At 47.3% G+C, this 21712-nt stretch overlaps 1 protein-coding gene across 10 annotated transcripts in view; it reads left to right on the top strand.

Moving 5' to 3' along the window:
* DTNA (dystrobrevin alpha) overlaps window positions 1-9964 on the top strand; it is a 244510-nt gene extending 234546 nt beyond the window's left edge. For all 10 annotated transcript variants that reach the window (XM_068158778.1, XM_068158779.1, XM_068158777.1 and 7 more), the window contains one exon: window positions 6278-9964. In XM_068158778.1, the coding sequence (XP_068014879.1) occupies window positions 6278-6427 (150 nt within the window). In that variant the 3' untranslated portion in view covers window positions 6428-9964. The remainder of the gene's footprint in view (window positions 1-6277) is intronic.
* Window positions 9965-21712: the final 11748 nt, after the last annotated feature.

Genomic DNA, 21712 nt, shown 5'->3' on the forward strand with positions numbered 1-21712 from the left:
TCAGTTGCAATGCACCTTGTGTTGCCTCAGCATATGTGACAGTGTTACTTGTTTCCTTTAACCTGGGAATCTCTCTAAATCATTTCTAGTTTTTCCTAGTCCTGCAGACTCTTGTTAAGCCACCCCCACCCTTTTTATCCTCTTCCCTGGGCTTTTCATCCCTGGGGAGGATGACAGATATATTAGCCAGTACAAAGAAAACTTAACCAGAAGATAAGGAATTGGATTACATTTCAGGAGACCTGAGTTCAGTTCTTTACAATCCCTTAGTCTTCCTAGGATATCTGAAATAAATCATGTTCTAGTGAGACCAGAACATCTACTCTAGTGTGTGAAACGTGAGTTAGGTAAACATGAAAGAAAGAAATCCACCAGCTGCTTAACTACAGAGGGTGTTGTGGAAGTTTTAAAATGCCCCAATCCAAAGCTCAAGGTACTCAGCTACTAGCTAGAGTCTGGCAATCCAAAGATAAGGCAAGAAGATGAATTTCCTGCTGGCCCATATTCAGGTCATGTTCCTTACACGTGCCAACCTCACAGTTACGTCACCGAGCTCAGTGCCAAATTCAGCAGTTGGGCTATTTTTGTGAAGCAGCCTGGTGTTCTGAACTTTTGCCCAGGAAATAGCAGACCACACATTTCCTTCTTGCCTCATCTGAAGCTGCAGGCTCTGCATTTGTGACTTCCTAGAAGACTGCAGTGCCCTGCTGTGAAGATGGCAGTGAGACAGTTTTGTCCACCCTACTGTGACAATGAGCCATGGGGTAACAGGGCCAGAAAGGGAGGAGAAATCTAAACAAGGGTCTGACTGGGCTGCAGACTGAGTCTTTTCCTCAAGGCCAGAGGTGAGGGCAACCAAAGGTCAGCTATCAAACAGACACTTCAAGCTGGGAGCAGAGTCATGTTCAGATAAGCAGAAGCAGGGAACTAGCCTGTGCCACCTTTAGCAGGAGCTGGCGTTGCTAGATTTTGTGTGCCCTGTTTTACAGCAGACCTCCTCATTTATATGGCATTTTCAGTGGCAGAATCTAACCCTGATTCAAGGAGTTTGCAACTGCTGATCCCAGTAGAATGTGGATATTAAAGTGTGGACCTTGTGAAAGCAGCTGCCAGTCTTCAGTGGTGAAAGCTGTTAGGCACTTTTAAAGGATCCATCTCAGTGTCTCTGGCAACTAAAGCAGAGTAAATGGATGTGAAAGGCAAATAAAAGGCAAGAGTCACAGTACTATAAACATCAAATAACAGCTCATAGAAATTCTCCTAACAGTGCCCTTCAGGTTCCAATCATTCTCAGTAGCCTTGTTAAAATCATGAACAGTGTAGGGTTTCCTAAACATTGACAGCCAGAAAAAAAATACCTTTTCTTCTTCCATTTTCTTGCAGCTGTCAGTTATAAGTCAATTCACATGAGAAGGAAAATAACCTTTCAACAAGAACAATGTGTGTACAGCTATGTGTAGCTGTGCATCTCCTGCATGCTTTTGGAACCTTCTGAAACCCTGTCAAACAAAGGAATTTTTTGCAATCAGAGTCATAGAATCATATTGTTGGGGTTGGAAGGGACCTCAAGGATCATCTAGTTCCAACCCCCCTGCCATGGGCAGGGACCCCTCACAGTAGATCAGGTTGCCCAGAGCCACATCCAGCCTGGCCTTAAAAACTCCCAGGGATGGGGCTTCTACCACCACCCTGGGCAACCTGTTCCAGTGTCTCACCACTCTCATAGTGAAGAATTTCTTCCTAACATACAGTCTGAATCCACACATTTCTATTTTTTGTTCCATTCCTCCTAGTCCTATCATTACCTGACACCCTAAAAGTCCCTCACCCACCACATCTTCCCCTTTTTCCCCTCAAATCCCAGAGCACCTGGGCTCTCTTTGAGTCTCCTCCCACCCCAGGTGTGACCACTTGGTCCTCCCCACCCACTCCCATTTTTAATCCCTCCCAGGAAAGGCAGAAGCCCTAAGCTGAGCCCATCTGGGCTGAGGGATCCTCCTCTCATCACCGGTGAGTCCTCATGGTGCACACTGGGTGATGGTGGTGGTGACAAAAAGGCCGGGGGGCCTGGTGGCCCCCCGGTGGTTAGGAACAAGATTGTTTGTTACTCCAGTATCACCCATGGGTGCTGGCTGGGCTTCCCTACTGGGGCTGAGCTCCTCTGGGTGGTATCTTGGTTGGTGAGGGTCTTGCCCCCAGCTGTGGGATGTGTGCAAAAATGGTGGTGGTGGAGCAGAAGCTGTTTAGAATGCAGAATCCCTGGGAAAGGGACATTGTGACAAGTGAATGCACATCCTTCGTACAGAAACACACAGTTAGCCGGCTTGGAAAAGACCTTTGTAATCATCAGGTCCAACTTATCATCCCACACCATCTAATCAACTAAACCATGGCACTAAGTGCCTCATCCAGTCTCTTTTCAAACATTTCCAGTGATGGTTACTCCACCACCTCCCTGGGCAGCACATTCCAATGGGCAATCTCTCTCTCTGGGAAGAACTTCCTAACATCCAGCCTAAACCTCCCCTGGTGCAGCTTGAGACTGTGTCCTCTTGTTCTGGTGCTGGTTGCCTGGGAGAAGAGACCACCCCCCTCCTGGCTACAAGCTCCCTTCAGGTAGTTGTAGACAGCAATGAGGTCTCCCCTGAGCTTTCTCTTCTCCAGGCTAAATAACCTCAGCTCCCTCAGCCTCTCCTCATGTGGTTTGTGTTGCAGCTTTATTGCTGTTCTCTGGACAGCAGGTCAAGTGAGGGGATGCCCCTCTGCTCCACTCTGAGACCCCACCTGCAGTGCTGGGTCCAGGTCTAGAGTCCACAGCATACAAGAGACATGGCCTTTTAAGGCATGAGTGGCCAAGGGTGACATTTTCCATTGACTGAATAGTTTGTATTGAACCAGGCGGAAAATCTTCCAACTCTGAACCCCCAGATCCCTTCAGTTCTTTTTTTATATGAATGCATTGTTAAAATATGATTTATTCAACTTGCTGGTTTTCCCAGACAGAAGTCTTACTGGGTAACATTTTCACTGGCCACTGACATTTTCAGCCCCTTGCAGTGTGGACCTGGCCATTTACTGTTTTGGAGGGATGGGATGCTGGATCTGTGGTCCAGGGTCCAAGGCAAGTTACTAACCCACAGTTAAAGGATGTGTAGGTTTCAGATTTGCTGTACCCACTGCTTAAGGTCACCTTTCCCAGCTGTGACCTGGCCTCTCTGGCCATAGAGCCCCAAACACTGCTAGTCAGAGCTCACTGACTGCATTTAGAGCTCATGCAGTGTGTTTCCTTCCACTTACAGACTTCATGCCAGAACCTCAGAGAATCACAGGGGTGTAAGTGCGTTGGTTGATTGATCTCAAGGAGACTTGATGGGGTGCTTGGTGCCATGGGTTAGTTGATTAGGTGGGTTGGATTGGTTGATGGGTTGGATGCGATGATCTTGAAGGTCTCTTCCAACCTGGTTTGGTTTATTCTATTCTATTCTAAATGGTTTATTCTATTCTATCTAGTGTGAGGTGTCCCAGCCCATGGCAGGGGGGTTGGAACTAGATGATCCTTGAGGTCCCTTCCAACCCTAACAATTCTATGATTCTCAAACCGCACCAGGGGAAGTTTAGGCTGGAGGTAAGGAGAAAGTTCTTGACAGAAAGAGTTGTGGCCATTGGAATGTGGTGCCCAGGGAGGTGGTGGAGTCATCATCCCTGGAGATATTCAAGAGGGGATTGGATGTGGCACTTGGAGCCATGGTTTAGTAGTCATGAGGTGCTGGGTGACAGGTTGGACCTCATGATCTCCGAGGTCTTTTCCAATCTTATTGATTGTGAGACACTTGAACGTGACCAGAGAAGAGCAACAAGGCTGGGGAGAGGCCTCAAGCACAAGCCCTATGAGGAGAGGATGAAGGAGCTGGGATTGTTTAGCCTGGAGAAGAGGAGGCTCAGGGGAGACCTTATTGCTGTCTACAACTACCTGATGGGAGGTTGTAGCCAGGAGGGGGCTGGTTTCTTCTCCCAGGCAACCAGCACCAGAACAAGAGGACACAGTCTCAAGCTGCACCAGGGGAGGTTTAGGCTGGAGGTGAGGAGAAAATTCTTCACAGAGAGAGTTGTTTGCCATTGGGATGGGCTGCCCAGGGAGGCGGTGGAGTCACCATCCCTGGAGTTGTTCAAGAGGGGATTGGATGTGGCACTTGGTGCCATGGTCTAGTCATGAGGTCTTGGATGACAGGTTGGACTTGATGATCTTTGAGGTCTTTTCCAACCTTACTGATTCTATGATTTTATGATTCTTTGCCTTTTGAAAACAGCAGCAGGCTAACAGCAGTCATTTTCCAACGTCTGCTACATTCACTCCCCATTTTTATGGTCCTCTTCTTTATTTTTCTCCTTAAATCCTCCTCCTCTTAGCATGTAGGCGTAAAAAAGCTGTGAAAGAGCTGTGACCAAGCTAACTGGGAAGAAGGAGCTTTAGCTTTGTGAATTTAACTCTAAAATTACCCAAGTGATAGGGCTGGGTTATGAAAATCACTATTGATAAATAACAGAAAAGAACCTGTGGGTTGTAACCAAAAAAAAGGTCCAGAAACCTTTTGATAGCATTTGAGTCTCAAACTGAAATCAGTTCTGGCATTTTTGAAATGCTGCAGTGAATGTGGAGCTCTGAGGCTCGTTAGTGCTCGCTATTTCTTGTATGAAAATCCCTGTCCCAGGGCTGGCTGGGGAACAGAGAGAAGCCTTTAGAGACTTCAGAACAACCCTCCTGCGCTCCACCAAGAGAAGTAATTCATCCAGAAAATTCAAAGCAAACCCCAATCCTTAGCAGCACTCTCAGGACATCTTCACCCATCCAGTGTTTCACAAGCCACTCTAATTTCCCTCTCATGGTTTATAATGATACCATCAAGAAATATGAGCTGTGCCTTTATTTATGTAACCCTGAAATGCATTCAATAAAAATCAGTCTCGAGCAGCTGAGGACTGACCTCCTCCCTGCCTTTCATTTGCATTTCTTGGCTGGATTGTGAAGAGCAAAATGTTCCTTTATTAAGATTTCCAAGCCCCTTTGCAGACTTAAGCATTGCAGATGGGTGTCTGGTGTTTAAAAAACAACTCATTTAAAGTGTACCTCAGAACTTTGTTTTGATGAAGCTCTCATTAGACTTGCAGTGCAGGTTTCCCTTCCATTCATCCACCAAATGTTAATGTTGGGCCTTCTTTAACTGCCTGGCACAAGGAGATAGTAAATTAAGATCATCACGCCATTTGGGATGCTTAGGTGTTAAGGAATTGGAGGCATTTGGGTGTGAATAATTAATACAATCAAAGGGTGTCAGGAAGGAGAAGCAGCAAGCTAAACTACCTGACCTTTCTCCATCCATTGGCTTTAATTTAACTCTTTTTTAGATGAATTAATTTGTATTTCATCTTTCATATTGTAGACCAGCTTTATGCCTGACCTGAGTGGAAAAGAATTCGTGTCAGTAGGGTTTGGTCTTCTGTGCTCTTATTAGCAGCGCATACACAATGTGGATTGGGTTTTCTGTCTGAGGTAGTTCAAAAGAAGGAGGATGAGCTCCTTAACTCTGACAGGTCAGGTGGGTACACAGTGCCTTTGTAATAGGCATGGCAAAAGCAGAAGCTTTCAGTATTGTCTGACTGTAGATCTGAGAGCAGCGTTTTCCATTACCAGCTAAAGCTTTGGTTCCTCTAATGTAGGAATTCAAAGTCTTACTGACCCTTCAGGATATAGAGAAGCACCAAGGAGAGGTTGGTGCACCAGCAGATGAGGCTGTGTACAAGCTATAGCAGCAGAACCATCCTTTTAAGGAGCTGCATTTCTTTTTAGGCATAGGAAAATACACCTGAGTATGTAAATGAAAGGTGAGACTTACCCCTTAGGAGGAGCTCCTGATGGTGACTCTTAACTAGGTGACTGTGCACAAGGGGAATAATCCATAGTTTTGCTACTGATAATGAGCAACCTGGAAGGGAATTTCTGCAACTCTGTCAGTGCAGAGCCAGTTACCCCAGTGTCCCACAACAGAGTCTTCTCACCTGTGCCAAGAGTTTCCAACTTCCCTGTGTCCTGTGAGTTTCTGTTGGCATTTTCACTTCTTCAGCTCTTTCAGGGATACCTGCAGCAATTAGCCAGATCCTCCTTTTGGTTTTTTCCTCTCAGTAAAGCAGCAGGCGGAGGCTTTACTCGCTCGGCCTGTGTGGGTGCAGCATCTTAAACCAGCCCCTCTTTTAAGAGCCTGCCTTCCACGTTTCTCGACAGGCAAGCCGCAGTCAGACAGACAACGAGAGCTACGTACGAACTGACGATGAGGAGAGCTGCTGTCGGACAGACGATGAGGAGAACTCAGCTGCAGACTTGACGGAAGAGTGGAACCAAGAGGTGCAGCGTCTCTTGGCACACAAAAAATAAACAAAAACCAACAACTCCCATGACTAATTTCTGAGGACTGTAGCACAGTACTTTTTGTTCTAAGAGTTGTAGTTTGTAGGTGTGTGTTTTTGACAACAAGACTTTTCGTTTCAGGCTAACTTGCATTAGCTACATCTTCTGTAACGTGGCTCATTACCGGCGAAGCAGGCAGACTGGCAGAGGCGCTGCCATTACAAGGGATGGCAGTGTTAATAACTCACAGAAACCCTTTGCACATGATATTGAACCTCCTCAGTTTACAATGACAATACTGTTTATAGCTAGAGATTTGCTTTCTGAACACGTTGAGGTTTTAGGAGCTTGGTTTACTTACACGCTGTACATTCTGGGGTTGCGTTTTGGTCTTTTTCCTCCGCGGGAGAAGCGGGGGGAAAAAAAGCTCCAATTATTATGCATTTAACACCGAATGGTTATCCTCCTGAGTGTATATATCTAGTAGCCCAAAAAAGAAACCAACCACAAAACCAAGTACCAGGCTGTGTTTTGCAATTTGGTTGCAAGTCTTTAAACGAAGACTCCCACATAACGTACTAAAACCACGATGATATCCTGACCAATATTAACAATCACTTCAATAGGACCTCTCTAATTTAGGGCTAATGTGTAACTTAGGAATGTTTCTTTCAAGAGTAACCTTAACCAATCAGCCATAGAAGTTAGTGTAAATATACTTTCTCTCTTTTCTTTCTTTCTTGCTTTTCCAAATAGCTATCATATACAAAAGGTGACATTCAAATGATATAGAATCTAGTTTTTAAATCAGCACAGATCTTCTTAAAACTGTGAACTATGTTTTGAAATACTCGTTGCTAAAGCTGTTTATAAACCACAGGTGCCATAAGATCCCTGAACTGACTGACGTTGACGTATAATCCTCCATGGTATTGTTTCATTGATGTTTTAGCTCTAGTAAGCATGTGTTCAACAAACTGGCTCTTTCCATCTCTCTCTCCCCTCCTCTTCTTCCCCTCCCCTCCATTTTATGTTAATTTCGAGGCCTTCAGCTTTAAATGTACAGGCTTAAAGTGCGCTTGCAACTGTTCTCTTTTGAGTTCCGAATGTGTATTGCCTTAGCCAGCCACCAGATGTTCTGCATGCACTCTTGGAAATGTGTAGTGAGACTCTTTGGGAGCTGGATGGAGACATAGCTGTCAGAGAGAGAAGCACAAGACAAGGGGTGGATGTTTTGGAAGGACAGGCACACAGTTACAGACTTGGAGTGTTGTCCAGATTGGTGTTTTTGGAGCGTAAAGGCTTTTCAGGAGATAGGGAACTTACCTGGCTGGTTTGGGTTAGGCAGTGAGACTGCTAGCTAGAGAGTGTTTGCTCTACTGGGACTACAGACCTGCAGATAGTGCTGAGTAGGGATGCAAACTGGCTGTAATGTCCTCCCCAGGGCATAGTGCTTGGAAATAGGGATGACACCTGCACAGCACACAGCACTGCTGTGCAGAGAGAAATGAGAGCCAGGCTGGGAGCAGCTGGACCAGCAGCCAAGCAGTAGCCCAGGGCAGTGTCACACACAGCCCTCCTGAGGTGTGCAGTGTGTTAGCTCCGGGCAGCCTCTGTGCTGAGGGAGGTCTACTGCCCGGCTACAGCCTAGCAGCTTCCAGTGTCTGGCTGACCTGAAGCAACGCTGCCTGACAGCCCTGCAAACAGTAGCATTTCATACAGATCTTCCCCACCAGCACAGTTTGCCTACAGCAAGTGGTGAGCTGCCCACCTGCAGCAGGCTCACAGGGTTTGTCTGTCCTCGCTGGCGTGGTGACGTGGATGTGCGCTGCTGTGTGTCCGTGAGACTGCTCTGTAGCTCGACCCAGTGAGTCCAGTTGTTTGCATGCATTCTTGAGGCTCGTGGCTGTTTCCCTGGGCACTATGTGTTAGGGAATGAGTATCTGTATGAAAGAGCTGCTGCCATCCTTCACTTTCTTGTTGTATCGCTGCGTGTGCAGATCTCTCGTCCGCATCTCCTTGCCTGTCTGGCTTGCTCTCAGACATCCAAATGCACGCTGAGGCATCTGGATATCTTCATGTAAGCTTTTCATTTGTGCAATCACTGGTCTTTGCTCCTGGGGTATGTGCTGTCCTGGCAAGGCAGGCGCCATATCCTCCGATGCCCCCTCCTCCAACCTCCTCTCAGGAATGGGTGAGCCTCCACTAGTGCCTAGCACTCCATGTTTAAAGCTACTCCAGTGAAGCTGTAGATGTTGCTGTCAGCTCAGGATTCCGGGCAAGCATTTCCTGAACAGAGATAAAACAAGCTAGAACACAGCTACATCCAATGGCTGACTAATTCAACCCATGTCATGTTTAACTGTACCCAGAGTAATAGATCCCTCCCATCACCTTAATGTCTGCGTTCTCATTATCGCTCTGCTTAAAATAGATGCGACAGAATAAATCCATTGCAAGGGCTTCCGGATTAGGAGCAAGGCAAAAAGTCAACGGATCAAGCGCCTTCCTCTCAGGCTGGTTGTCAACAAGGTGATCCCCAGCAGAGCTCTGGGTCCCTTATGCCCTGGAGCTGTGAGATGAAGCACCTCTTTCTTACTTGGCTCTCCAAATATCTATTTTAAGCATTTCCCAACTGTTAAGCTGGCTGCCTTTGCACCCGGCTGGTCTTTGTCTGCTTGTTGAATATTATTTTGGTTGTGGTTTGAGGTCATTAAAACCAACAGAGTTACTGAAAAGGTGCCTGGCACGGGGCCTTTTCTTAGCTGGCAATGGCCCACCACAGCAGTCGAAACTCTGGGTGGTTTTACTGTCACTGGAGGGAAACCAGTGGTTTGGAATCAGGAGACGGGGATGTGAAGATGTGTAGGGTCCTTGAATGTCCAAAGCGAAGGTGGAGAATGGGTTGTCTGTAAGTAGTAATGTTAAACTAAACTGCATTAAAAGGTGTGTGGCCTTTGTTGTGATATAATATGTATTTTCTTATATGCATGAGCCAAATTGTTGCATCATAATTTACCACGAGTGTGTCTGCCTTTACTTTCGGCCATCTTCTCCCATCCTTATTGGTTCTTGGCGATTCCTGTAGATAGACCTTGTAAATAATTGCAACCGCGGGTTGCTGTAACCACCTTGGTTCAATTCAGCAGAGGGAGCTGTGACCAGCGAGCACTCCACTGTGTCCTGAAGCCAAAAGGGCATTTTTACCTTTGAACCAAAAAAAAAACACCACAACAAATAAAGACAAAATAAGGGGAAAAAAATACAACCAGAAAGTATGAAGAGTTACATCTGGAGGCTACTAAACTGTAAGGCATTTTTAAAGCTACTGTACTTGACACCACTTGAGACAGACCCAGAGACACTGAAGATGTCACGGTATCCATTGGTATTGTAACAGAACTGCTATTGTATGGGGTTTTTGTATTGCTGTTCAGTATTGTTTTGTGTGTGTGTGTGTTGGAACCTACTGGGGACATGTTATATTTTGAAGTGATTAAACTATTTAATTGTGTGTCTATATTTTGGAATGGAATTATTTCTTCATTAAAAAGATTTTTAAAAGTACCTCGCCGTGTCTGTGGCTGTGTTGGGGGGGGGTCGGCAGCCCTGTTCCGCCCAGCCCAAGCGGCAGCTTTTCCCAGCAGGGCAGGGAAGCGTGTCCTGGTGGCACAGTGAGCGTGGCATGCGAGTAGTCTGCTTCACTCGCGCTGTCTCCTCCACCTCTGTGCGAGAGAATTCCTCCCACCACTTTCCCCTGGTGCTTTGAGCGTGGTACCGAGCAGCACCTCCTTTCAGGGGCTCAAGCAGCTGCTTCTTGCTTCCTTTATTAAGTCTCTCTGTCTTTGCCATGGGTTAGTTAATTAGGTGGGTTGGATTGGTTGATAGGTTGGACGTGATGATAACACATCCGCGTGCCAGGTTCTGCGCATTGGCCACAACAACCCCATGCAGAGCTACAGGCTGGGGTCAGAGTGGCTGGAGAGCAGCCAGGCAGAGAGGGACCTGGGGGTGCTGGTTGATGGTAGGATGAACGTGAGCCTGCAGTGTGCCCAGGTGGCCAGGAGGGCCAATGGCATCCTGGCCTGCATTAAGAACAGTGTGGCCAGCAGGAGCAGGGAGGTCATTCTGCCCCTATACACTGCACTGGTTAGGCCACACCTCGAGTACTGTGTCCAGTTCTGGGCCCCTCAGTTTAGGAAGGAGGTTGACTTGCTGGAACGAGTCCAGAGAAGGGCAACAAAGTTGGTGAGGGGCTTGGAACACAGCCCTGTGAGGAGAGGCTGCGGGAGCTGGGACTGCTTAGCCTGGAGAAGAGGAGACTCAGGGGTGACCTTATTGCTCTCTACAACTACCTGAAGGGGGGTTGTAAACAGGCAGAGGTTGGTCTCTCCTCCCAGGCAGCCAGCACCAGAACAAGAGGACACAGTCTCAGGCTGCACCAGGGGAAGTTCAGGCTGGAGGTCAGGAGGAAGTTTTACACAGAGAGAGTGACTGGCCATTGGAATGGACTGCCCGGGGAGGTGGTGGAATTGCTATCACTGGAGGTGTTCAGGAGGAGACTTGACAGGGCGCTTGGTTGCATGGGTTAGTTGATTAGGTGGTGTTGGGTGATAGGTTGGACACGATGATCTTGAAGGTCTCTTCTAACCTGGTTTATTCTATTCTATTTGGCAGTTGTGTGCACAGTCAAAATGCAGTTCCCCTGTCTTAAAATATCTCTCCCTGCTTCCACTTAGCAGCAGTGAAAATCACCTGAAGCAGAGACACCTGACAGGGTGCCTGGAACAGATCTATGAGGTTCTCAGGAGCCTAAACTATGTGCAGCACTACGGTTTTTCTCACCCACTGTGTTACTCTCTGTACTTAGAACAAGAAAAACCTTGGAAGAGGAATGCTTTAATGGCTTTACCATACGCAGTTAACACATCATCTTTTCTTCTAGAAGGACATGAGGTCTGTTTTTCCAACTACACTGCTAAGATCTTTCCCTGTCAGGTGCTGGCAATTACAACTGGTTGCTAACCTAAAAGAGCACAGAGTTGGAAAGCAAGAGCTCTTCCTTAAAGCAACAAGTTTGTGTTACAGAAACACAGAATGTTAGGGGTTGGAAGGAACCTCGGGAGATCTTTGAATCGAACCCCCCTGCCAAAGCGGGATCACTTAGAGTAGTCTGCACAGGAATGCATCCAGGTGAGTTACGAAAGCCTCCAGAGAAGGAGACTCCACAACCCCCCTGGACAGCCTGTTCCAGTGCTCCTTTCAGTTCTGGGCTTCTCAACTTAAGAAGGACATTGAGACTCTTGAACACGTCCAGAGAAGGGCAACGAGGCTGGGGAGAGGCCTCGAGCACAAGCCCTATGAGGAGAGGCTGAGGGAGCTGGGATTGTTTAGCCTGGAGAAGAGGAGGCTCAGGGGAGACCTTATTGCTGTCTACAGCTACCTGAAGGGAGGTTGTAGCAAGGAACGTGCTGGTCTCTTCTCCCAGGCAACCAGCACCAGAACAAGAGGACACAGTCTCAAGCTGTGCCAGGGGAGGTTTAGGCTCAAGGTGAAGAGAAAGAGAGTTGTTAGCCGTTGGAATGTGCTGCCCAGGGAGGTGGTGGAGTCACCATCCCTGGAGTTGTTCAAGAGGGGATTGGATGTGGCACTTGGTGCCATGGTCTAGTAGTCATGAGGTCTTGGGTGACAGGTTGGACTCAATGGTCTTTGGGGTCTTTTCCAGCCTTATTGATACTGATTCTATGATTCACTGTAAGGAAGTTTCTCTTCATGCTGAGGTGAAACTTCTGTGTTCAAGTTTGTATCTGTTATTCCTTCTTTTGTTACTGTGTACCACCAGAAAGAGATCAGTCCCATCTGCTTGACACCCACCCCTCAGATACCTCCAAGGGTGACAAAGATGGTCAAGAGGCAATGTCCAGCTGTGCTTTTTGTGCTGGTGGCCCTCCATAGGGCAGGTTGTTGAGGGTATGCTGCTCACCCCGGGTGACAGCCCTTGGTACCAGAACAAGAGGACACAGTCTCAGGCTGCGCCAGGGGAGGTTCAGGTTGGATGTTAGGAAGAAGTTCTATACAGAGAGAGTGATTGCCCACTGGAATGGGCTGCCCAAGGAGGTGGTGGAGTCGCTGTCATTGGAGGTGTTCAGGAGGAGACTTGATGGGGTGCTTGGTGACATGGTTTAATTGATTAGGTGGGTTGGATTGGTTGATGGGTTGGACACGATGATCTTGAAGGTCTCTTCCAACCTGGTTTGGTTTATTCTATTCTAAATAAAGGTTTATTCAAATGCCCCACAGCCACCCAGTGCAGACCCTGTCCCTAGCAGCTCAGTGCAGCCACAATGTGCTCAGATCTATGCACTGTGTTTCCAACTGGAGAATTAATTACCCTGAGGTGGGTCTGGTAGAAGGGAAGCAGTAGCAGCACACCAAAAACATCCTCTATCTGCTCACCACATATCCCAGTATCTTGGGAAGCAGATAAAGCCCTGTCTGCTGTCTCCTCCCTCAACACTGAGTGCTGTGGGAACCTATAAATCAGCAGGCTTTATTTGCCCTAATTCCCCTGTCTGCATGGTGATGTTCTTCAATAAAGAAGATCATTTTACACTGTAAATTATTTGCCAGATCTGCTGAACTTTGCCTCCACAGCCCCAGTCCAAATTCATATCCTCAGGATTGTAATATATGATGACATATCATCAGCTCATGAGGATAACTCTGTTTTATCCATGCATAATCCCAAATTGATGTATTCCTTCCTAACCCACAATCATCCTGCAGCCTTTGGGGAACAAAAGAGACAGTGAAAACTAATTTACAGGCAAAAGCTGTTTTCCTCTTTACCTCTTGGTTACTCTAAGCTACTTTCTGCTCCCCACAAATGAAGCAGGCTCATAGGGGAAGAAATAAATCAGTTCCATTTGCACGAGGAAATACAAAATAGTGCAATTAAAAGAAGAATATAAAAACTAATGAAATTATGCTATAAAAATGATACATTGTAACAATGTTTTTTAAAAGATAATAAAGTGCTCTTTAGATCTGGCAACTTGGCACCTTGGGCAATGAGGCTGGTGAGAGGCCTTCAGCACAAGCCCCACGAGGAGAGGCTGAGGGAGCTGGGGTTGTTTAGCCTGGAGAAGAGGAGGCTCAGGGGAGACCTCATTGCTATCTACAACTACCTGAAGGGAGGTTGTAGCCAGGTGGGGGTTGGTCTCTTCTCCCAGGCAAGCAGCACCAGAACAAGAGGACACAGTCACAAGCTGTGCCAGAGGAAGTTTAGGCTGGAGGTGAGGAGAAAGTTCTTCACTGAGAGAGAGATTGCCCATTGGGATGTGCTGCCCAGGGAGGTGGTGGAGTCCCCATCCCTGGAGGTGTTCAAGAGGGGATTAGACATGGCACTTGGTGCCACGGTTTAGTCATGGGGTGTGTGGTGACAGGTTGGACTTGATGATCTTTGAGGTCTCTACCAACCTTGGTGATTCTGTGAAAGCATCTGGAACTTTCCAAAAGCACCTGGGAGTTTCATTCTGCAGCACATGGATCTGTGGCTGCTCTTCCAAAGTGCGCTTGGGGGGCCTGCTGCTCAGCAGTGGTGGATTCCCCTTGCAAGGAGCCCTTAGTTCTGGGTGAAATCCTCCAAGAGAACACCAGAGAAATACCAAGCTGAAGCTATCACTGAAATAGCTTAATTGGGGTGGGAAGAGAAATCTCCTCTATTGTTACACGATGAAAAAACGCATTGAAGAATTTCATATGCTTCAGGATCATCCTGTCTAATAGCCCAGATAATCCCCAGATTAAGGATTCCCCCTTGCTTGCTTCTGAGTGATTGCCACCAATTGAGTTGCCTGTGGATTAGGATGTCTATCCCACACTGCCAGCACAGCACCAATGTGCCTCTGGCTACCAAAGGCAAAGCAGCACAATTAGGCTGTGACTCTCACCAGCTTTCCATCCCTCCAAGAGAGGTATAAGTCAGTGATGAGCAGGTCCTAGACTGGAATAAACCTTTCAAGGGTCTGGAGAACAAGTCTTGGGAGGTGCAGCTGAGGGAACTGGGATTGTTTGGTCTGGAGGAGGCTCAGGGTAGATCTGATTGCTCTTTACAGCTAACTAAAAGGATGGAGGGAGGTAGGTATTGGTCTCTTCTCTCAAGTAATTAGCAACAGGGTAAGAAGAAATGGTCTCAGGTTGCACCAGAGGTGGTTTAGGTTGGATATTGTGAAAAGTTTCTTTACTGGAAAAGTGCTGAGGCATTGGAAAAGGCTGCCCAGGGGGTGGTGGAGTCACCATCCCTGGAGGTGTTAAAAAATGTGTAGGAAGTGGCACTCTCAGGACAGGGTTTAGTGGGCTTGGTGGTGTGGGGTTGACAGTTAGGCTTAATGATCTTAAAGCTATCTTTCAAGCAAAACAATTCTGTGTTTGCACCTTCTCTGAGAGCCCACAAGTCTGGAGTTTTCTAGAAATAGCTGGGCTGGGGGAGCAATCTGCCAGGACAAGGCTTAGGGGAGCAGGGGAATCATGCAGTCACATCAGGCAAACTTCTGAGGCAAGATGGCTAATATAGCTCAGAGATAGTAAGGCTGACAAGGCAATGAGAAAGTGTGGCTGCTTTTCCGTGTCTTTGAAGGCAATGGAGGAGGTGAGAGTGCATTTAGTGCCCAGTACCCAAGGCTGCAGAATGTGGTTTGCTGTTTAATTTCCCACTAGCAAATTAATTTCTTCATGGGTTACGTTTTTTACATAACACTCACCAGTGGCCAGATGGCAGATGTGTGAGGCCTGCTGCTCGTTATGCTAATTATCAGCTGTGAAGGCCTCCCAGGGAATGTTTCTTCTCCTCTGTAACAGCCCAGCACAGGCTCCTCCAGAACAGGGCAGCCTCCGTGTGTGTGTTCTGAGTGGGTTTATTTTTACTGCTAGGTTCAGGTTTGGCACTCTTGGTACATTCCTGTCTAAAAAACAGGGGTGGAAGTGGATGTGGGTGAGCAGCCCTGCTTTTCTCAGCCTTTGGTCTTTGCCCTCAGGTTTCTGGGCAGGAGGCTTCCCTGCTCCTCCACCACCTGCACCTCATCTTGGTTATAGTGGGGGAGACTGCTCCTCCACCCTCTACCCTCTACCACCTGCACCTCATCATGGCTATAGAGGGGGAGGCTGCTCCTCCACCCTCTACCACCTGCACCTCATCATGGCTATAGAGGGGGAGGCTGCTCCTCCACCCTCTACCACCTGCACCTCATCTTGGTTATAGAGGGGGAGACTGCTCCTCCACCCTCCACCACCTGCACCTTGTCATGGCTACAGTGGGGGAGGCTGTTCCTCCCCTACACAAACCTTTGCCCTTGTTGCTGGCATTCCAGGGTGAAGCAGGATCTGTCTGAAAGCTGTCCAGCACTGTCTCATGGATCCAGGGCTGCTCCTAGCCTGGGAAGCACATCTCTCATCTTCAGTGAGTATCTCTCTCCACCCCCCTGCCCCCCTTCCCCCAGGACCTGCTGTGGGGCCCTAACTGGATGTTCTTCTGGGTGGGATCTCTAGCTCAGGTCAAAAAGTTTCTTTAGGACATCCAAACTCTTCTCTGGTTTTACTGAGAGCATTTGTACCCCACTGCCCCACAGACTAACCTGTTCTGCACCCCTCACTGTTGCCTAGTCCAATTACACTTCCTTTTTTAAATGTTTTTCTAAACTTTGTTGGTTTTTAATGTCCACTGACAGTAGCTCTAAATCCCCAGTGGTGCTATGCACATAACATTGCTTCTGTCAGTAGGAATCAGGTGCTTAGAAAGCCTTGAAGATCTCTGCTTTTGTCTCCCCACTTCTTTTACACCTGTCTTTGTATGAAGAGCTTACAGGCTCTGTAAGTGCAGCTTTCATCAGCACATATATTATGAATGTGCAACCAAACATTAGGAACATCTCAGCTCTGAAATGCCACCCACTGCTTCTCCACAGAGCACCAAGCCAGTATTTCAGTGTTTGTAAATGGCACTCTTCAGAGCTGGTTTTACATTTCTTACCTATAACTGAGCTGGTTTGACATTTGTTACCTACAACTCACTCTCAGCCCCTTTGCCCAGAGCCCTTCACAGTCCCAGGCAGAGCAAAGAGCTCAAGCCCTGTTTGTTTCAGCTGAAGGGTTGATATTGGAGCTGTTGCAGATGGTAATTAGTACTGGAGGGAGCGCTGCTTCCAGGGAATCCTCTCATCGCTCGCTCTGAGTCACAGGCTTACTGAAACATATTTTCTGCTACATTCTGGATCCAAACTCTGACAAATTAATTGAGTTCATGTATAAATGCAAGAAGGAAGAATGCAGAACACCCTCCTAAGGTCACAGTTGTGACAAATGTATGCAGAAAGGCACCTGCTCGCCAATTAAAAACTGGGCTTAGAGAGGCTATACCAAGTCTGCACAGCTCTAGCATTGATTGTTTGTTTGGCAAAGTGATAATCAACACAAAAATTAACTGGGTTGGCTGCAAGTTAGGGTTACCAAGGGTGATGGTGCCTGGAAGCAGAAAAATTAAATCATCATGTGTTTAGCTGGGGATTCGTCACTTAGCCTAACGGGAGCAAATCTAGAGGGCTGAAACTGAATGGCAACCAGATCAGTGGTTAGGTAGCTATTCAGTGGGCAGTTTCTGCTTTCCTTGGGAAGTAATTCCTTATTCCCTTTCCATGCTGAGCTGCTGGGAGTGATAGATCTGATCTGCTGAGCTAACACTGCTGAGTGGCAGGTGGTTTCCCTGCCAGGAGGACACAGCAGGCTCACTCCTGCCATGGCTGGGCCATTAGGTACAGCTGAGGTACCGCAGGCAGAAATTTACCCTAATAGCTCTCTTAAGTTGATAGCAGGACTGCATCTGGTCAGGCCTTTAATAAAATGTGATGAATAACCATGGGGGTGTTTTCCCTGGCAGCTGAAACCATTTCCAAGATGGGAATAACATTCATGTCTTCAGCCACATAACAGATGAGACAGAAAAGCTATCGGCCTCGTCCAAAAAGCATGAGCCAGCCTAGTCCTGGAGTGAGGGCTCACAATGACTCGTGTGATAGCTCAAAGAGCAAGAGCCCTTTGCATCAGATCCTTCCCTATAGACTCTCTGCACAGTAATAATATTTATTGCCTCACCTCTGAATATAGAACTTGCTCTGGAGTTGCAGGGGTGAATTCTGGCAAGTTTGGGCCAACCCATTGCTTCCCTCCATCTAATTTCCCACAGAGGCATGAGGACGTGTCTTTATCTGTATCAACCTAATTATGTTCCCACAGCCTCAGAACTGACAGCTAAATTACTGTGCCAGGATCCTGGCAGAACAAAGCTCAACCAGAAGTGTTGCAGCTTGATTTGTTGGGCCAGCAGTCTGAAAGGGAAGATTGTTATGTAAATTTAATTTGGAAATTATTAGCAGGAGTGGTGCTGTAGAACAGAATCCTCTTATTATTGTTTAAGGGATTCCACTTTATTTTAACCACATTCTGTTTCTGGTTACATTAGCTCCAACAGATTGTAGATACACAAAGTATATTTGATAGATTAGACAGGGGGTTTTTTGAAGATCAAGGTGTGGGTTTTTTTCCTCACTCAATGCAGTCCTGAAAGTAGTCTTTAAAACCCAGCACTGCTGGAAAGTGTGATTTCTCTTTTTGTTGTTTTGGACCTACTTCTTTTCAGCAGACAGCTGGCAGTGTTCACAAATGCAGTCACACTGTGAAAATCAAAGGTGCACACCCTGGCCAGTCCTAGTTAGAATAGAATAGAATAAACCAGATTGGAAGAGACCTTCAAGATCATCAAGTCCAATCCATCACTTAACTAAACCATGGCACGAAGCATCCCATCCAGTCTCTTCCTAAACACCTCCAGTAATGGTGACTCCACCACCTCCCCAGGCAGCCCTCTTTGAATCCAGTCTAAACCTCCCCTGGCTTGAGACTGTGTCCTCTTGTTCAGGGGCTGCTTGCCTGGGAGAAGAGACCAACCCCCACCTGGCTGCAACCTCCCTTCAGGTAGTTGTAGACAGCAATAAGGTCTCCCCTGAGCCTCCTCTTCCGCAGGCTAAGCAACCCCAGCTCCTCAGCCTCTCCTCACAGGGCTGTGCTCCAAACCCCTCCCCAGCTTTGTTGCCCTTCTCTGGACACACTCCAGCAAGTCAACATCTTTCCTAAACTGAGGAGCCCAGAAGTGGACACAGGACTCAAGGTTTGGCCTAACCAGTGCTGAGTACAGGGGCAGAGTGACAGTTCTTACTGTCTCCTGTGCCTTCTCTTCTATCTGCTGCCTGAAGTCAAAGCCAGGCAAGGTCTGAAATCATATAATGCCTACAATCCACAAGGATCTGTTGTTAAATATGGCTGATACAATATAAGCTAGCAAGAATTAATAGCTCTGTCGTAGTTGAGGTGTCACTTTGTGCCTGTCTTCCACAGTCACAAGAACCAATACAAAATGATAGATACATATCTTGGAAACCAGGGCAAGGACCTATTGGAGATGTCAGTGATACTTACTTGAGTTGTTTTGCCTGCCAATGGAGGTTAAAGTTTTTTGTCTTAGTTGAAATTAACACTGTTTGTACTCTACTGACATTATTTATAGTTATTTACATGTAACAGAGTAAGGCTTGAGAAAACAAACAAATACTGGGGGGGAGGAAACCCAAACAAATACTGGGGGGGAGGAAACCCAAACAAATACTGGGGAGGAGGAAACCCAAACAAATACTGGGGGGGAGGAAACCCAAACAAATACTGAGGGGAAAGAAACCCAAACAAACACAAGTCTAGCCCTCATAGCAGAAGATTGTCTTGACCAATGGATCTAGAAGATAAAGTTCTCAGTTTTGGAAGCATGGCATCATGGCCTGTATGGTAACCTGTTGGGCTGTAGAACATGGAGACATTTTCATCTGTTCTTTATATTGCTAAAGAATCTCAAAAGTAACAGACAACAGACTTGAAACAGGGGAAAAAATAGTTGACTTTTTAAAGGTACAAAGCTGCAGCTATGGGAGATAGAGAGAGCAAATGCAAAACCTCTTCAAGTACAGCTAATACTCAAAGACAGGAGCATGTGCGTGTTTGTTTACAGCAGTCATCAACACATCTGTCTACTGAAACAGTCTGCTGCACTTCCACTAACAGCTGGATCCAGGCTGCTGCTTGCAGTGGGGCAGAAATAAAGTAGCAAAGCTGTAAAGCTGGAAGAACTCAAGAAAAACAAACACGCAGTGGAGTGAGCTCCAAAGGCTGGGGCCTGTCTGTGGCAGATAAGGACACTGCCCTAGGAAGTCATGGCAGGAGTGGGAGAGTCGTGTCCCATTTTTCATGGCAAAGTGCAGATTTGGGGCAGACTTTAGGCTTGAAGAGTTTTAACAGGCAATGATCCTGGTGCAGTGTGAGCCAAGCTGCTGGCATGCAGCATGGTTTCCAGCCAGCCTCTCCTCCCACTCTGCAGCCCCAGCTACTGTACGTCTTTATGTGAAATCTTGATTTGCTCTGCGTCCCTTCAGGACTTTGGTGGCCACAGGGAAGCTAAGGAGCAGGTTGGTGAATGAGGCCAAGAAAGAATTAAAATCCCTTGGGAATGGTTTTGAAGAATTTCCCTGCGTTTTTGTCAGCAAACACAAAATTAAATGAAGACATCAGAGAGATTTAAAAGATGGTCCCCAAGCATAAAGTCATACCTAAAGCCCCACTCTTGGCTTGTGTTTTCCATGTATGGCCAGAAAGTATCATAATGCTTCCACTGCTGCATTTCCTCCTCTTTTTCATGCTCCTAACCTAAAGACTCTTTTCTTTCCCAACATCTTCAAGCACAGGCCCATCTGTGCTCTGTGGCATCCTCTTCCAGGCCCAAATCAGTCCTCACAACCAGCATTTTAATCTGGCTTGTCTCACCAGTGGGACATGGTAGGATCAGAGCTGGCTCCTCATCCCCTGGGGCAGCAACCCCAGTCCTGTGTGGCTGGTCCTGCTTCCTCCTAGCAACGAGGAGGCTTGATGTGCTTGTGTCTGTGTGCTGTCTTTGGCTTCAGGCTAAATATCTGCTTGAAATGCGCCCTGATGAGCTCTCCAGGAGGATATTCTCCACCCTGGCTGTAGGAAACCTGGTCCTGAGTCACATCTTTCCTCCCCTCACTTGAACTTAACACTGGAGTTCAGTGAGACCCACAAGACGTGGACTGTGACTTCCAGAAGAGAAAAGATTAATTGTTTTGTCCCAGGCTTTTTGCTCTTTCTCTGGTTCAGTGAAGGCCTTGACTTCCATGGCTTTGAAGTTTTTCTTCTTCAAGAGTGTCTTTGTTTTCTGCATGAGACATTTACCTCTTGTCTAGCCTCAATAATTCGGGTGTCTGGAAAGTTGGAGAAATTACAGCTTCAGAGGAGCCTCCAGACTAAGCAATGAAGGAGGAGAGGAGCTTCCAGGCAGCCTGTAAATTCTTGGGGTTGAAAATGCAAACTTGTCCAAGCTTCCAGTCCCTTCCAGCACAAAACTGGAGTGAAAGAGCACAGATATAACTGTGGAAAAAAGCCCAAATCTCTTTGTTCACTTATTTTCCTCAAATATCTGCTTTAATGCAGTGTCAAAACAGCAGTTTAGGATGCCCCTGTGTAAGAATAAACCTTTATTTAGAATAAACCAAACCAGGTTGGAAGAGACCTTCAAGATCATCGTGTCCAACCCATCAACCAATCCAACCCACCCAAACAGCTAACCCATGGCACCAAGTACCCCATCAAGTCTCCTCCTGAACACCTCCAATGACGGCGACTCCACCACCTCCCCGGGCAACCCATTCCAATGGGCAGTCACTCTCTCTGTATAGAACTTCTTCCTAATATCCAACCTGAACCTCCCCTGGTGCAGCCTGAGACTGTGTCCTCTTGTTCTGGTGCTGGCTGCCTGGGAGAAGAGACCATCATCTGCCTGTCTACAACCTCCCTTCAGGTAGTTGTAGAGAGTGATAAGGTCACCCCTGAGTCTCCTCTTCTCCAGGCTGAGCAACCCCAGCTCCCTCAGTCTTTCCTCATAGGGCTGTGTTCCAAGCCCCTCACCAACTTTGTTGCTCTTCTCTGGACTCGTTCCAGCAAGTCAACCTCCTTCCTAAACTGAGGGGCCCAGAACTGGACACAGTACTCGAGGTGCAGCCTAACCAGTGCAGTGTACAGGGGCAGAATGATCTCCCTGCTCCTGCTGGCCACACTGTTCCTGATGCAGGCCAGGATGCCATTGGCCCTCTTGGCTGCCTGGGCACACTGCAGGCTCATGTTCAGCCTGCCATCGACCAGTGCCCC

The sequence above is a fragment of the Melanerpes formicivorus genome, unplaced genomic scaffold, assembly GCF_026170545.1.
Source record: "Melanerpes formicivorus ecotype bairdi unplaced genomic scaffold, bMelFor1.0.p_v2 SCAF_42, whole genome shotgun sequence".
In the NCBI taxonomy this organism is placed as follows: Eukaryota; Metazoa; Chordata; class Aves; order Piciformes; family Picidae; genus Melanerpes; species Melanerpes formicivorus.